Here is a 16674-nt window from a genome sequence, read left to right on the forward strand (position 1 = left end):
TTAAGAATCGTGGCTTGGTAATACAGTTTGAAGTTTGATAGACCAAAACCCCCTCTGCTTCTATGGTCTTGTAATAACTTTAATTTGATCCTTGCATTCTTTTTTGACCAAATTAATTTACTAATTTTTTTGTTCAAATTGGTGAAGAAGGTTTTTGGAAGTTTTATTGGGGCGACTTGAAACAGGAATAATAGTTTAGGAAGGGTGTTCCCTTTGATTGTGGCAATTTTACCCATTAGAGATAGCGGAATTTGTAAAATATTTTTCAGAGTATAAGGCACACCTCTTCCCCCACCCAAAAGACGGTAGAAATGTCAGTGTGTCTTATGTACTGAACACAGCCATTTTTGGACTCCAGAAGGCCCATCCCCATGCCCCATTTTTGTGAAAAATGGGTCCATTTTTTCACAAAAATTGGGTACGCAGAGGGTTTGGAAGACTACAAAGTGCTCCTGGGGCCCTGGGAAAGGCAAAAACACAATTTTGTGAAAAATGGGCAAAACAAAAATAATTTTTTCACAAAAATGGGGCCATTTTTGCCTTCCCCCTGCCCCCAGAAACACTGCAGGATTCCCAAATGCTCTGTGTGCCCATTTTTGTTTGAAAAAACAGGTGGAAAACGGGCCTGTTTTTGCAGAAAACACGGAATGCAGAGAGCTTGGGAAGCCTGCAGAGTCCTCCTGGGGGCTGGGGAGGACAAAAATCTTTTTTTACTTACCTCTTTGAAATCATCTTATACACCGGTGTGTCTTATAGTCTGAAAAATACATTGTGTAGATATGTACATATACCGTATTTTTCGCTCTATAAGACGCACCTGCTGATAAGACGCACCTAGATTTTAGAGGAGGAAAATAGAAAAAAAATATTTTGAGCCAAAAAGTAGGCTAAAATATTTATTACAATAACACTGCCCTAGGGGAATTGGGAAAATATACAAACAAGCAACATCTCACTTGGATCATTTTGATGTTAAATATAATTGACTTTCTACTAAAGCTCAGATACAAGGGTAAATAATAACTTGTATGACAATGCCAGGCAGCATCTTACATAAAGTAGCTAGCAGCTATCACTTTTAAAAGAGAATTTAATGAGTTTCAATCTCCTGGGCTAGATTAACTACACTTTGTAATACAGTAGAAACTTAATAATAGTCTCGCTAAAACTTTGGGGTTTTTTCTTCCTTTCAACAAATTTTTGAGAAGTGGAGGAAGTCAAATATCTGGGGATTTGCAAACTAATCAATCTGACACGTCTGAAAAAACTATAGTACACAGAGAGAGAGATCTTGAAAACTGCAATAGTAGTTCACAACCTGGATATGGATAAAACTCTGAAATTTAGGAAATTTCACAGAATAACTTGTTAGACAACATAAAGAAGAATCTTGCCATGATATATTTATAAAGTTTAGATATTTCAAGACAAAATAGGCAGTACAGTAGAACCTCGACATGAGGGCGCCCGGTCGGACGCAGCGCGGGCCCACGCACCGGGAGCGAGCGAGCGAGCAAGCGGGCGGGGGGCGGGGGGGTTGTCCTCCAGTCCCAGAGATGCTCCCGGGGCAGAGCATCATCCCAGGCTAGCCGCTCCGCCCGAGCCACAACGGGCTGTGGGTGGGCGAGCTTCGCTCCTGCCGCATCTGCCCGGAACGTCGGGCTCGGAGGGGCGACTTCTCCGGCGCAGGGCGGGGGTGCTTCTGCTCGGCCTGCTCCTGCCACTCCGTGGGCGAGGAAGAGGTCGGCGGCGGCTGCTCTCCGGGGCGAAGGCGCTTTTGGGGCGAGCCCGCGGGCTCCCGGCCAGGCCTTTAGGCGAGTGGGGGGGGCTGTCGAGGCTGATCCTGCAGGCGGGAGGGCCCAGCGGCCTGCGCTGCCAAATCCCCAGACGGGCAGCTGGGCGGACGGGGGACTGCTTCAGCTCCTCATCCCTCCTGCAGCGGTGCGCGTTACCTGCCCCTCCCCCGCCCACCTCCGAGGGGAGGCCCCTAGTCTCTTCTTCCCCCGCGAAATCCTCTCTGGCTGCTTTGCGGCGTGGGACCCCCTGCCTCCCCCGGTGTTGCGGGCTCTTTTCTCTTCCGAAATGCCCGCAGCCAGCGAAGCGCCTCTCTGCTTGCCAAGTGCCGCTTTGCTGCTTGCCTTCCGCCTTCCTTCCCGCTGATGCAGAGCGGCTTCCGAAGTGACGCGAAGACGGGTGAAGGTGGCTGGACCGCTGACAGGGACAGGTGGCGAGCGCTCGGAGGGGGCACAGCCCGGAGCGAGACTTGGCCTCCGCTGCGACTGCTTTTTGGGCTTGCGCCGCCCCCCCCCCCGCCTGCATCTTCGCTCCATAAGACGCGGCTGATTTTTCATCCTACTTTGGGAGGAAAAAAACTGCGTCTTATGGAGCGAAAAATACGGTATGTGCTTTTATATATGTGTGTGTGTGCATACATATATATACATTTGTCTCTCTGTGTGTGTGTGTACATATACTTATGATCACAATTGAGTCCAAAACTTTTGTTGGGTTTAATAGTTGTCCATTTTATCCTTTCTTGGTGCAATTATTACATTAGAAACATGGTTGTTAAATGATTCTGGCTTCCCCATTGACTTGGCTATGAGTCAGTTTCTAAGCATTTGAATTTTGATCACCAAAAGGATCCTGCAAAAGACATAAATGTGAAAAACCCATCATAAGTCATTTCTTTTAGTGCCATTGTAACTTTGAACGATCACAAAATAAACTGTTGTAAATTGAGGATTATGTGTGTATGTGTATCTATATATATGTATCTACATGTATCTACACAAATAGATGATAGATAAATCGATAAATCGATAGATCGATAGATCGGTAGGTAGGTAGGTAGGTAGGTAGGTAGATAGATAGATAGATAGATAGATAGATAGATAGATAGATAGATAGATAGATAGATAAAGAGTCTGGGTTCAAAATCCAAGCTTTGTGCAATGGGGTGAGCTATTGGTACTTGTCCCCGCTGCTGCCCACTTATTTATTTTATTTATTTATTTATTTTAATTTATTTTGTCCAATACACAATGTAGGTTATAGAAAATATATACATAGTAAAATATATAAAAGAAAGAATAGAAAAAAAATATAAGAATAAAATATGTCAATGAAGAATAGAGGGAAAGATATAGGAATGGAAGAAAAGATAAATGAGATAAGGAGAGACAATTGGACAGGGGACGAAAGGCACACAAGTGCACTGATGCATGCCCCTTACTGGCCTCTTAGGTACCTGGAGAGGTCGATCGTGGATAGTCTAAGGGTAAAGTTTTGGGGGTTAGGGGTTGACACTATGGAGTCAGGTAATGAGTTTTACACTTCAACAGCTCAATTGCTAAAGTCATATGTTTTACAGTCACGTTTGGAGTGGTTAATATTAAGTTTGAATCTGTTGTGTGCTCTTGTGTTGTTGTGGTTGAAGCTGAAGTTCAAAAGCATGCAAATGTTAGTAGATTAATAGGTACTACTTTGATGGGAAGGTAATAGTATTTCTTTTGGCCTATAGTACCCATGCTGGCCACACAACCACAGAAATTGTCTTTGGACAATGCTGTCCCCCTCAGCCAAGAAACAGAGATGAGCATTGTGTCCGTGAGTCAGACATGACTGACACAGAAACCTTTATATTTATATACATTTAAATCAACACACATGACAGTGAATGCTCCTTGTGAATAAAATTGTTGTAAAAGTGTTTTGTAGGCATAAGCCTTAGAATAACAGAGTTGGAAGGGACCTTGGAAGTCTTCAAGTATGAACGCATTGAGCTCAATCAGCATCAGGACATCTATTCATTTTAGCTGACGTCTGTGAGAATTTACATATTTTTAGAAAATAAAAATGAAAATCATTTTTATAGCTGAATTTTATTCATTTAATAAACTCAACACTTCTTCATTCTAAAACATTGTTTTCAATGTTCTATTGCCACTTTTTAAAGAAGGGATGATTGGTAATTCTCATTAATCAAATGTTTAGGCTAAAAATTTATACATTAAGGTTACATTAATGTATTCTGCTACATTTTGAAAAATGTATATCACATATTATAATACTTAAAGATGGCCTATATATTTATTGAAAACTGCATTATCATTTTATCAAAATTATCTATAATACTAAGAACTAAAATGTAGCTTTTAGAAAATAGGTTTTAATCTTCAAGATCCATTGTGAATAGTTACAGACAATCCAGAATTTGTGTATTTTCCAGAGTAAACACAGTGAAGTTTCATGTAGGGTCATGAAAGAAAATCATTCATTGTGTGCGACCTATAAAATAAAATGTGAATTTAAAAGTTATATTTTAAAGAACTATTTCTTACACCTCTCTTCCTCTGCAGCAGAATGCATCCTAGATAATTTTACAATGTTAAACTGATTTCACCCATAGGCAATATGGATAAAATATCAGACATGATTATCTCTGTGCATTAAATCAATTGGCCAAAATGGAGACTTGTTCTAGAGTAGATTGTACAGCACATTGCCATTAAGCAATTATTCTTTTCTTCTTCTATAAAAATCACTATTTTACTAACACTAACTAAATCACTAACAATAAAAGTTTAAGCATTTTAGAAATATTATAACTAATCATGAATTTTTAAAATATATTTTAGGATCTAAATTCTTGCAGGCAGAGTAGACCTGAAGCGTAATATTTAAAATGAGTAGGAAAATTTCACTGAATCCAAATTTACTTTTCCCTCTGTTGTTCTGAATGAAAGGAAACTGATTTAAATCATGGGATCTCTAAGGATTTTCCAAGTATAGAACAATTGCAGAAAGAAGGTTGGTTTAGAATTTCATTTTATGTAGAGAAATCTCTTTGGGTTTGTTAAATATTTACAACTCATAGATACCCTTAAAATAAATTATTATTATTATTATTATTATTATTATTATTATTATTATTATTATTATTATTTAGATTTGTATGCCGCCCCTATCCATAGACTCGGGGCGGCTCACAACAATAAAAATATGAAAATTGTGTGAGTTCATCTAGTCTCTCCATTACCTGAATAAGACTTCTTGGTTTAAGATGATTGAGAATAATTATCACCACTGACAATTTCTGGGAAAGGACCGTTGAACCTACCTGAATGGTCTTCTCGATGTACTGCAAGGAGAGTCCAACATGGGTAATACTTCAGCCTTATTGGCAGGGACTGAGTTAAAATTAGCATAATAAATAGATCCTGCCCAGTGCCTACCCCAGTAGGTCAGTCAAAGAAAAACAACAAAGGAGTAGTGAAAACACATATAACTCTTTATTAAACAACTTAACAACCAAGAAACTGTGCCCCTGGGCCAAATGGCCAGGTGAGTTTGGACTCTCCTTGCAGTGCATTGAGAAGACTGTTCAGGTAAGTTCAACAGTCCTTCTCCAATATACTGCAGTGGAGAGTCCAACATGGGATATACCCAAGCTATGAAGATAGGGCGGGAACAGGCTGGACCAGGGGTGCATGAGTTTTGCACACCCGTTGCAGCACTCTTCGACCAAAAGCAGCTTCTGCGGACCTAAACAAGTCCAGTCGTTAATGTTTGATGAAGGTATATGAGACGGCCCAGGTAGCCGCCCGGCAAATGTCCTCTAGAGAGGCCTGCGTAACCCATGCTGCAGATGTCGCTGCACTCCTCTTGGAGTGAGCTGTGATTCCAGATGGGACAGGCAGGGATTGAGTCTCATACACTATGGTTATGCAGGACCTCACCCATCTACTAATTGTTTGAGGTGATACTTTAGCCCCCATGGATGATGATAGAAATGAAATGAAAAGGGCTTCAGTTCTGCGTAAATGTGCAGTCCTGCATATGTAGATCTTTAGAGCTCGTCTGACATCGAGTTTATGCCAGAGTAGCTCCAGCAGATGGAAACCATGCGCGCAAAAGTCCGGAAGGATCAGATCTTGGAATCGATGGAAAACAGAGTTGACCTTCGGCAGAAAGGCTAGATCCAGATGTAACACTACTCTGTCTAGTTGAAAGATACAGAGATCCGGATGAACAGACAACACCGACAGCTTGGACACCCTCCTGGCAGACATAATGGCCACCAAGAAGGCCGTCTTAAATGTAATGAGTCTCAGAGGAATGTGTCTTAACAGCTCAAATGGGGGTCTCATTAGCGCCTGTACACCAGTGGAAGATCCCATGTGGGATACCTCTGTTGCACTGGTGGGCAAAGGTTGGATGCCCCTCTAAGGAAGTCTCTGACCCACGGGTGTTGTGACATAGACCTCCACGGGTCCCATTTGAGTATGGTGGAAAGAGCCGCTACATGCATCCATAACGTGTTGGGAGCAAGTCCTTTGTCAAGACTGGTTTGCAAGAAAGACAGAAGATTCACTATAGATGGAGAGCGTGGATCTGCTTGTATGGTGTTACAGAATTTACAATAGGCCATCCAAGTGGTCTGATAAATTCTGGTGGTGGCCGGACGACGTGCAGCCTGAATTGTGGAGATTACCATGTCTGGAATAGCAGCCTGCCTCATGTGATCCCCCTCAAATGTCAGATGGCTAGGTTCAACCACTGGGGGTCTGGGTGTAACACCGACCCCTGGCTGAGGGAGACCTGATGGCTCGGGATATGCCACGGGGAGGAGACCGTCAAGTCCATGAGGTCCCCAAACCAAGGGCACCGAGGCCAATAGGGGGCCACCAAGATGACCTCCGCTCTTTCCGAGGTCAATTATTTTATTACCTTCGGAATCAGGCATATGGGAGGGAAGGCATACAAGAGACCTTCCAGCCAGCGAACTCGTAGAGCATTGGTGTCCTCCACTCCTGGTGATGGAAAACGGGAGAAATAGAGTGGGAGCTGCGTGTTCAGGTGTGTCATGAACAAGTCTATCAACAATGTGTCAAACCTGTGAGTGATGTCCTGGAATATCGCTGTATCAAGATGCCACTCTGATGGATGGGGCATTGACATGCTCAACCAATCTGCTTGGACGTTGGAAACTCCAGAGATACGTTCGACGTGGAGAGAAAGAAGGTTTGCTTCTGCCCAGGTGATCAGGGCTTCTGCTTGTTGCATCAACCTGCTGGACCTCATCCCACCCTGATGGTTTATGTGAGATCGCGTAGCCACATTGTCCGTCAGGATAAGTATGTGTTCTCCCTGCACCTGGTTCCGGAATGTTTGTAGTGCCAGGAACACTGCTCTTAGCTCCAGGAAATTGATATTCATGCCTGTGAGGTTCTTGGGGGTCCACAGGCCTTGGGCTACCTGTGAGTTTGAGTGGGCACCCCAACCACGTAGGCTCACATCCATGATGATGACGATCACCTGTTGCCTCAAAAAGGGAGAGCCCTGAAGTACCACTGCTGAACTCCACCACTTGAGGGAGTGTCTGACTTTCCCCGTCGGTGTAACGAGCTGAGTAGAGTTGTTTCTGGAACGGCAGAAGGAACCACTGCAGTGGTCTGGTGTGGAGACGGGCCCAGGGCACAATGTTTATACAAGAGACGAATGTCCCCAGCAATTGAGAAAGAAATGCTAGAGACACTTGCTGGTTACATTGAAGATTTCTCACCATATTCCTGATCTTATCCCTGCAGTCTTCAAATAGATACACCTTGCCTGCCTGGGTATCTATCACCGTGCCCAGACGTTGGGACCAGGTGACTCTTGGGAATATTCACCATAAACCTGCGTGACTGTAACACCTGGATCATGAGGGAGAGATCTCTCTGGGCCTGCTCTGGGGATTGGGATAGAATAAGTACATCGTCTAAATACGCCATGAGGCGTATTGAACGAGTTCTCAGATTGGCGGTCAGTACATCCAGCAGCTTCGTGAAGGTTCTTGGCACAGATGACAGGCTGAATGACATTGCACAATATTGGAAATGTTGTTCTTCCAAGCAAAATCTGAGATACGGATGTACCGGGACATGGAGGTAAGCCTCTTTGAGGTCGAGAGACATAAGCCAGTCCCTGCGCCTGATCGAAGCCAAAATGGTCTGCAAGGAGTGCATTTTGAATCATTGATACTTTACATGGATGTTCAGCTGTTTCAGATTGAGTATCTGCCTCCTGAAGCCTTGGGGTCAAAGGACACTGGAGAAAACGGTGTGGAGGTGTACCTAGGAAGTTTATGTGAAATCCTTGAGACACTGTGTTGCACGTCCAGGTGTCTGATGAGGTACATTCCCAAGAGGCGGTGAGTCACTTTGACTTCCGGAATCCTTTTTGATTGGACCTCCTGAAAGGTTTCCTAGACTGGTTAAATTGTCTGGAACGATTGTTGTATCCACCCCTGTAAGACCGGAAGGCTCCTCCACCATATCCTCCCTGCATATATACCCTAGAGGCCAGAGATGCCACCAAGGAGGAATCATGGCAAAATGGCTGGCATCGAAAATAGGGAGCTTGGCATCTGTCCGGACATCTGGATGACCTAGGCAGGACCTTACGTTTGTCCTTGTCCTCAATGAGGACCGAATCCAAAGATTCCCTGGATAGTTTTGCAGATGCAATTGGCATCTGCCTTGAAAGGGGGCAGATGCCAATTGCCACTTGGATTTCGTGTCAGCTTGCCAGATACGCAGCCATAGAAGCCAACGGGATGATAATGTGGTGGCCATGGCTCTGAAAGCAAACTTTGCAGCATTGAGGGTTGCATCTGCTGAGAACTCAGAAGCCACAATCAATTTACTGATATCTTGCCTGAGTCTCCCCTCTTCTGGGCCCAGTTTGGCCTGCATGTCTTGTAACCACAGTATACAGTCCCTGTTAAAAAAGGAATCCGCAGACAATGACCTCAAGGCCCAAGAAGCTATTTGGTGTGTTTTACATATGAGGTTTTCTGCCCTCTTGTCCTCTGGTTTTAAACTATCAGCTAAGTCTGATGGGACAATGGCATTAGATCCCAAACTTGCTATGGAAAGTTCAGCAAGTCCTCAATTTCTGGATCAAACGTGTAAAATATTTGATCCAATGATGATGGACCTTGTGCGGCAGCTGGATGCTGCCACTGACGTTTCACAGTGGCCATAACAAGCTGCGAAGAAGTGATGTGGCTTGACTCCTTTTGTGGTTCAGAAAACAACCAGGCCTCAGATTGCAGCTGATTGATTATACCTGTGAAGCCTTGCTCCTTCCAATGTCAGTTATTATCTTGTCTCGAATAAGACCAGTTTAAAAAGCGCACTGGAAGCTGGTTGCTCCAATGGAACAGCCTCATTCTCTGACAGCTCTATCTCTTTTTCACTGTCAGGGTCCCCTTCCTCATCAAAGGAATCCTGTACAGATGGTGTTGGCATTGAAGCGGCCCAAAGGTCCCTTCGAGATAATCTGCCAGAGACATGGCCCACTGTTTGCTGAGCCATTGCAGCCATCCCTTGTGAATAACCATTTGCCATCATGTCCTGCAATGCTGGGGGCATTGACTGCCAGGGGTCTTGAGGCGCACGTAATCCAGCCGCAGATGGAGTGAATGTGGCTGTGGGGTACTGAAAACCTTGAAGCCCTTGGCCCAGCTGTGACCATGGTTATATGATGGGCATGGGTATTTCAGGTCTGGCCATAGTGTCAGTTGGAATACCCGCTTGATCCAGTGATAAATCTCTGCAGAGGGTACCAACTCTGGAATTGCCCTTGGGGATGTATAAGAGGAGCCAGAGTTGGGTAAGTTATAGAGGCCTGAGGCTGAGGTAATTGAACTGAAGCCTGCTTCTTGGCAGCTTCCAATTGAGCCTCCAAGGCCTTAATGCGGTGCTCTGCATCCTTTAGAGCAGTAGAGGATTGAGAGCTCTTATTCTTTGTTTTAGAAGAGTTTCCCTTGTCTTGAGATTTGGGAACCCCAGGGGCATTTGGACCAGCACCAGAGGATGTCTCTGGGGGATGTTCAGATGTTCTTACTTACAGTTCTGTCTCTTCATGAGAGAAAAATGTAATCAACAATAAAGCAATGCACTAGGTTCAGTGCAAGTGAATAGCCAGGAGATCTGTATACCACTCTGAGGTAAATGGAATGTACCATAAAATGGGTGTGTATGTTTGATCTGGACACCCCTAACAACTAATCCTCTCTGTTCATTGGCTATCACTGTTTGCCTCTGCCATGCCCTTCTTTGCAACAGGGGAGGCAGGGAGATGTCCATATGGTGCCGCCAGCGTCACTGCCAGCTTGCTCCCCCCTGCGCATCAAAATGGCATGCACCAGGCTCTGGGGTTCCTAATGACAGGCACGGTGCTATCACCACGCCTGTCAGCTGTTAGGTGGCTCGATCGGGCTCAGGCATGCCTAAAAAGGCAGCGCGCTCCTCAGCAACAGCCCCACCCCTTCCAAGATGGCACCTGTCTCTTCAATTGGTGCTGAGATGAACTGAGGTTCCCCTCATCAGCTGTGAATCAGCAGGCGTGCCTCAGGGACGCTCCTTCCCACTCTCTACCCTGTCTAATTGGGCCTCATTTGCTCCTCCGGACAGTTGCAAACAGGCAGGCAAGCCAGTTACGAAGGCCTGGGGGGGGGCGTAAATCCAGATTGCCCCCAAGTGTTCTTGTCTCTAGGCTGTGGGGAGGGGTATGACCTTGGAGGTCAGGGACCTAGCCTAGGAATCCCCTATTCCCTGGGCAATGCTCTCAGAGAGCATTGATGGGTAGCCACGTTGCAAGCCTTGCCCATGGAGGGCAGAGGCCCGAATCTCCCTCCTTAGATTTCTTCATCTAAAACAAGGAAAGGAGAAAGGAGTTATACATTACTACTCTTATTATTAACATTATTATTATTATTATTATTATTATTATTATTATTATTATTATTATTATTTTCCTGTGAGGAAAAGGCAGAACTCTAGTCCCTTCGCTACAACTGAGTTTTTAAGACTGACCTACTGGGGTAGGCACTGGGCAGGACCTATTTATTATGCTAATTTTAACTCAGTCCCTGCCAATAAGGCTGAAGTATTACCCATGTTGGACTCTCCGCAGCAGTGCATTGGAGAAAAATAGATTTTAATAGTATTTAAATAGTAGTTAAATTCATTTCATTTCTGAAGACATTTGCCTTCAGCCTTTTTCAGTGTTTAGGCTTATGCCCTGCATTACAATTAAATTCCTTTCACTTCTCAAATCAAAGTTATTCAACATGTTTCTACTCCTATTGTTGCGATCATTTTAAAAAGTAGATCTGCACAGGTGTTGGCAAATAACACGGCATGTATTCCTATAAGCTCATCAACATTTTCTGTTTCTCTTGAAGTGAAGAGGCCCTCCAACCAACCAGCCAGCTGGTTGGAGAATTGTGGGAGTTGACATCCACAAGTCTTAGAATTGCCAAGTTCGAAGAACTCTGATTTAGAGCATGGGCGTCAAACTTAATCATATCATGTGACACATTGGGATGTATTACAATATTTTTTGCAGAGCTGAGTTCTCTGTGGCCTGCATATGATGCATCCAGCCCTTGGGCTGCCGGTTTGATAGGCCTGGTTTAGAGTATGAATACACAGCATTGTCTCCAACTTGTCACTGTCCAATTGCAAGAATCATCTCTGCTTGTCATTTCTTGTTCATTCTCACAGGAAGGATCAATCACTAGAAACTAAACAACAGGATCGGGGTGGCTTCTGATTTACCTCACTGCTGGTTCACTTCCTCCCGTGCTGCATTGGTGCATGCATGCACATTGGTGCACACACGCACCAAAACCCCACCTTCTGTACATGCGCAGAAACAAAAAACCAATGAGATAGCCAGTTCTGGGGCATCTCTAGCCGGCCATCACTGCCAGTTCAGCAAACGGGGCAAAATTCCTGCTACCTGTTCTATAGAACCGGTCCGAATCAGCAGAAACCAGCCTCTGAACAGGTTGGATTTTGGGCAAATCCATGAAGCCTGTGTACATGGTGCAAGGACAGTCCACTGTTTTCCTAGCATATCTATATGCTTCTGCCTGTATTGTCAGGTTCAAATCCTCAGTTGGGAAAGTATGTGTCCTTGTATGAAGTGTTATATGTTAAGCTTTTAGTTCAGAAAATTAACAATAAAAGTTGGAAACTTGCTTTTGAAGCACTGAATCTCTTTCTCTGACTGTGATAGGATGTAGCTTCTTTAAAGAATCACTTTAATTAAATCATCCCTATAATCTTTACTCTCTGACTAGTAACAGAACGAGTATCATTATCATAAGGTTATTACTATTGAGTGTGCTTTTAATACATTTTTTTCTCTGTTTTTGTGGAACAATATTATGATTATTATAAAGTGCTTCAGGACATTTTTAAGAAGAAAAAGTATAGAAATATTATCATTAATACTGTTAGTTTTAAAAATATTATTCTCTTGCCTGCGTGCGTGCACCCCAAAACACCCCCATGTACCCTTTGGGCGCACACAGAGCCACGGCGTCCCCCGCCCCCCGCATCTCCGGGCCCCTCGCGCCCCTGGCTTCTCGCCGCTGCCCCCCACCACCCCGCTCAATCTGCCTCTCTTTCTCCTCTACTTCCCACCTTGGGGCGCGGCTCCTCCCACAGTGGGAATGCCCACCCCGCCGCTCTCGCAGTCCCTTCGCCCAGAGCGCTTTTGTCCCAGGCTCTCAGCGAGGGGGCTGCAGAAGAGGCGGGGCAGGCATTCTCACAGCGGAGCCCGGCAAAGGTTATTTTAAATGTCGGGTGCACGGGTGCGCGCGCTCCCCATCCCCCTGCTAGCCGGCTCGGAACATTCAAAATAAGAAAAACCTTTGCCGGCAAAGGTTTTTCTTCCTTTGAATGTTCCGGGCGGGCTGGCCAGGGGATGGGGAGCGCGCGCCTGCCAGCGCGCCTGTCATTGAAAATCATCTTCGCTGGCCTCCGCTGTGAGAAGAACGGAGAGAGAACGAGAGAGAGTGAGAGCGACAGAGCAAAATAGAGAGAAAGTGAGAAAGAGAGAGACATAGAAAGAGGGGGGAGAGAAAGAGATAGCAAGAGAGAGAGAACAAGAGAGAGAAAGGGTGAGAGAAGAAAACAAGAAAGTGTGTGTGAGAGAAAAAGCAAGAGAGAGAGAGAGAAAGAAAACAAGAGAGAGAAAGTGAGAAAAAGAGAGAGAGAAAGAGGGGGAGAGAGAAAGAAAGAGAGAAAGAGAGAGAGAGATGAGAGGAAGGAAGAGAGTGAGAGAGAGGAAGAAAGCAAGAGAGAGAGAGAGAGAGAGAAAGCAAGAGAGAGAGAGAAGAGTGGAAGGAAGAGAGAGAGAAAAAATGATAGAAAAAAGGGGAGAAAAAAAGAGAAATGAGAAAATGATTGAGGCAGAGAATGACAGGAAAGAGAGAAACAGAGAGAGAAGTGACTCTTTATTCAAAGCATATGGTAAAAGCACTTAAATAATAACAGAGAAAAAAACCCAGCCCTCACCTGTTTTTATTAATAGTTATGTTTTGGGTTTTGCTGGTTGTTTTAGTTTTAATAGTAATGGATTTTCATTCATTCATTCATTCATTCATTCATTCATTCATTCATTCATTCATTTATTTATTTATTTATTTATTTATTTATTTATTTATTTATATGCTTCCCAATCCCAAGGGGACTGCCGCTCAGACACTATACTTTTCCACCCACACCAAAAAAAAATTAGCGGGAACATTGACCACCACCACTGCTTACCTTAACAAGAAACGGGGGGATCCCAACCATTAGCAGTACATTTAGAAACCTTTTTCCTGAAGAAAGGCCAAACACAGTTTATCTCAATTTCCTCATTGTTCCTGTATAGAGGTTGGCTAGATTGAATGCGGCCAAACTTCACGTGTGGACGTGAACACTCAATTTCTACAGAGGAATATGAATAGGGATTAAAAGTCAATAAGTCACTGTCTATTGTGTTTCACTTCTGTCAGCTTCACAAGATAGCAATAGCAATAGCACTTATATTTATGTAACACTTTGCAGTGTTATAGACCTCTTTAAGAGGTTTATAGAGTCAGAGTATTGCATCCAACAATCTGGGTCCTTATTTTACTGATCTTGGAAGGATGGGAGGTTTAATCGGGGAACTGAGCCCCAGCATTTGACCCAGCACCAGGCAGTGTGAGAACTGAGGAAAAGAAAAAAAGGGGGGGTGGAATAGAAGGAGGAAGCTACTGGTCCCCTAAAATCCACCCCAGGAATTCAAACCTGCCAAAGAGGCTGAAAAGAGTGAGATTCAATTGGAGGCTTCTTGCCCCTCTCTCAGCTAGAGCTGACCTCCCAAGGGGATCTGAGTCCTCCTCCCTAGAGGGAGGGAGGCCCTCTGGACGCCAGACTGCTCTTGGTTTATGAATGGCGACAGCAAAAAATTATGCTCACAAACCGCTCTGAAAGCGAAAGATTCCAGCTGCTGTCATGCTGTCAGTAATTGATGGATCTCCCTGATCAGTTTGAACACTTAACCGAGAATTGGACAAGCCCCAAATCACAGCCAAAGTTTTCCTTCCCAGAGAGGCACCAGGACCCTCTATACATCAGGGACACCTGTTCTTTCCACACAGCAGCAAGTGGAATCCTAGAGGGCCTCTCCACTGGGGTGAAACCTACTTATACAACCCAATACCCCTCTCCAAAGCCAGCTTATCCGCCCGGACTAGTGAGCCCCCAACATTAGCCCAGGATGGGCTTTCTTCCCTGGAGTGGGGTCAGTACAGAGCCAATTTACCCTGAGATACCCCCTGCAACTGAACATCACACCATGGATGTGGGCAGCATAGCAGACCTCTATGATATCAGGTCTGGGCAGGCCCATCCCTCTGCCAGCATCCTGGCCCCTCCTTGCAGATGGGGCCAGATGGGGCCTAAGACAACAGAAACAGGAGGGGGCAAGTCATAGGACCCCCCCCAGCAGGCTGTCATGCCACCAGCCCCACCCAGGCCAGCCACCACCCCTCAGGCCAAGGAGACTGCACCTTGGTTCCACATCATGTTCAATGGCAACCCAAAGCTAGAACTAGAAATAGGACTATTTCCTCCATCAAGTGTAGGCCTATATCGATAAATACAGGGACTGCTACCAGACATATATGCAGCTGATTAACAAGATAACTGAGGTCACAAATGAGGGAGATGCAGCAGAATAGGTGGTCGAACTCCATGATAAAGTGGCCCCCGAGCTAGATGACATGGCTGGCTTCATCCAGTTGATAAGGGTCATAATCTGTGATGACGCCCAGCAGGTAGACACTGAGGGACAGATCCAAAAGTTGAGGCAAGCTGGTACCTAGTGAAGGAACTGGTATGGGAGTTTAGAAGAATGGCCAGGAAGATGCGGGATTGGCCCAAACTGCTCTTGATGCACACGTTTTGAGATGTGCTGGATCCAGAATTGAAAGAGGTGTGCAGGGGAGTACCATTCTGAGTCCAAGATTGGTATTTCACTGCCATCACTCTAGACTTGGTGATCAAAAAGCAAAAGGAAAACCCATTGACCAGCCAGCCAGAAAGCAGTTGGACATAGAGTTCCACCTAAGACCTCAGTACCCCGCACTTTGAGCCAGTGAGGGGCATAAAGTGCTCTCGATGTGGTCAGGCTGGCCACCACATCACTGACTGCTTGGCACTAGCCTTCATCCCTCATCCAAAAGCAAAATAAAAATATAAGCATCAATTTTTCAGCTTAGGGAATATTTTTTTGATGATTAGGAATGTTCAATTTAGTAAATCAATGCCTAGGGTATTAAAAATATTTCGGATTTGGAGCCTAAAAAAAATGTAAAGTGAAACTGATTGCACACAGCTGGGGGGGGGACTATTTCTGAGCAAAATAAACAAATAAGCATCAATTTTATCAGTTCAATTTTCATATCATTATGTTCAGAAATGTTCAAACTAGTAATCCAATGCCAAAATCTTTAATAATATTTTGAATTTGGAACCTGAAATATATATAAATTGAAACAATTGCACATAGTCGGGGGGAGCTTTTATGCAAAAGGTTAAAAAAAAGTTTTAACTGGAAGCCTAATCTAAATAAAAATAAACAAAATTGCACAAAAACGCTGGGGGCATGCTTTTATGAGCAAAATAAACAAATAAGCATTATTATTTTTTTCATTTCAATTTTCCTTTCATTGTGTTCAGAAAAGTTCAACTTAGTATCCCAGCAAAAAAAAGACCAAATTTAAGTACCTAAAATAAACCTTTTTTAGTCCGGGTTATATATGACCAGAACAGTACAAGTATGACTTTTTTGCCCAGCAAAAACTAAGCTCCCCCCCGCCCCGCCCCGCCCAAAAATACTCATAGAAAGAATCCCTAAAATGACACAAAGTCATGAAGTTTCAAGTTTCAGATATGGAGGAAAAATGTTTTACAGGGTTTCAAACTTTGTTTCGGGTCACATACGACCTGTACAGAATAGCAAGTAATGCTTAAATCATCAAGAATATGACCATCAACCCCTCCTTCAATCAAACCATTTTCCAATTCATTTCTAAAAACCACTATTTCATTAATGTTGTGTCCATTAATCAGTTCCTTTTGGGAATGCCCATCTGGTGATACAGTGGAACCCCGACATAAGAGCTGCTCTACTTAAGAGCAACTCGAGATAAGAGCTGGGAGGGGAGAGATATTTTTGTTCTACTTACAAGCCCAAATTCGAGATACAAGCGCCAAGGAGCTGTCTCCTGAAGCCAAACGCTAACTTCCGCGTTCGGCTTCAGGAGACAGCTGCGAAGCGGCGCACGTGTTT

General features: G+C 44.3%; 1 protein-coding gene across 3 annotated transcripts in view; it reads right to left on the reverse strand.

Moving 5' to 3' along the window:
• Positions 1-1386: 1386 nt before the first annotated feature.
• The window catches only part of LOC139155880 (complement factor H-related protein 4-like), a 57874-nt gene continuing 42586 nt past the window's right edge, over positions 1387-16674 (reverse strand). For 2 of the 3 annotated variants that reach the window (XM_070731226.1, XM_070731223.1), the window contains 2 exons: positions 13617-13781; positions 3869-4290 (listed from right to left, as the gene is read on the reverse strand). In XM_070731226.1, coding sequence (XP_070587327.1) covers positions 13618-13781 — 164 coding nt within the window. In that variant the 3' untranslated portion in view covers positions 3869-4290; position 13617. Of the gene's footprint in view, positions 2647-3868; positions 4291-13616; positions 13782-16674 lie in introns of those variants that run through there. The other variant, XM_070731224.1, reaches the window with a different exon arrangement.

The sequence above is a fragment of the Erythrolamprus reginae genome, unplaced genomic scaffold, assembly GCF_031021105.1.
Source record: "Erythrolamprus reginae isolate rEryReg1 unplaced genomic scaffold, rEryReg1.hap1 H_8, whole genome shotgun sequence".
Lineage (NCBI taxonomy): Eukaryota > Metazoa > Chordata > Lepidosauria > Squamata > Dipsadidae > Erythrolamprus > Erythrolamprus reginae.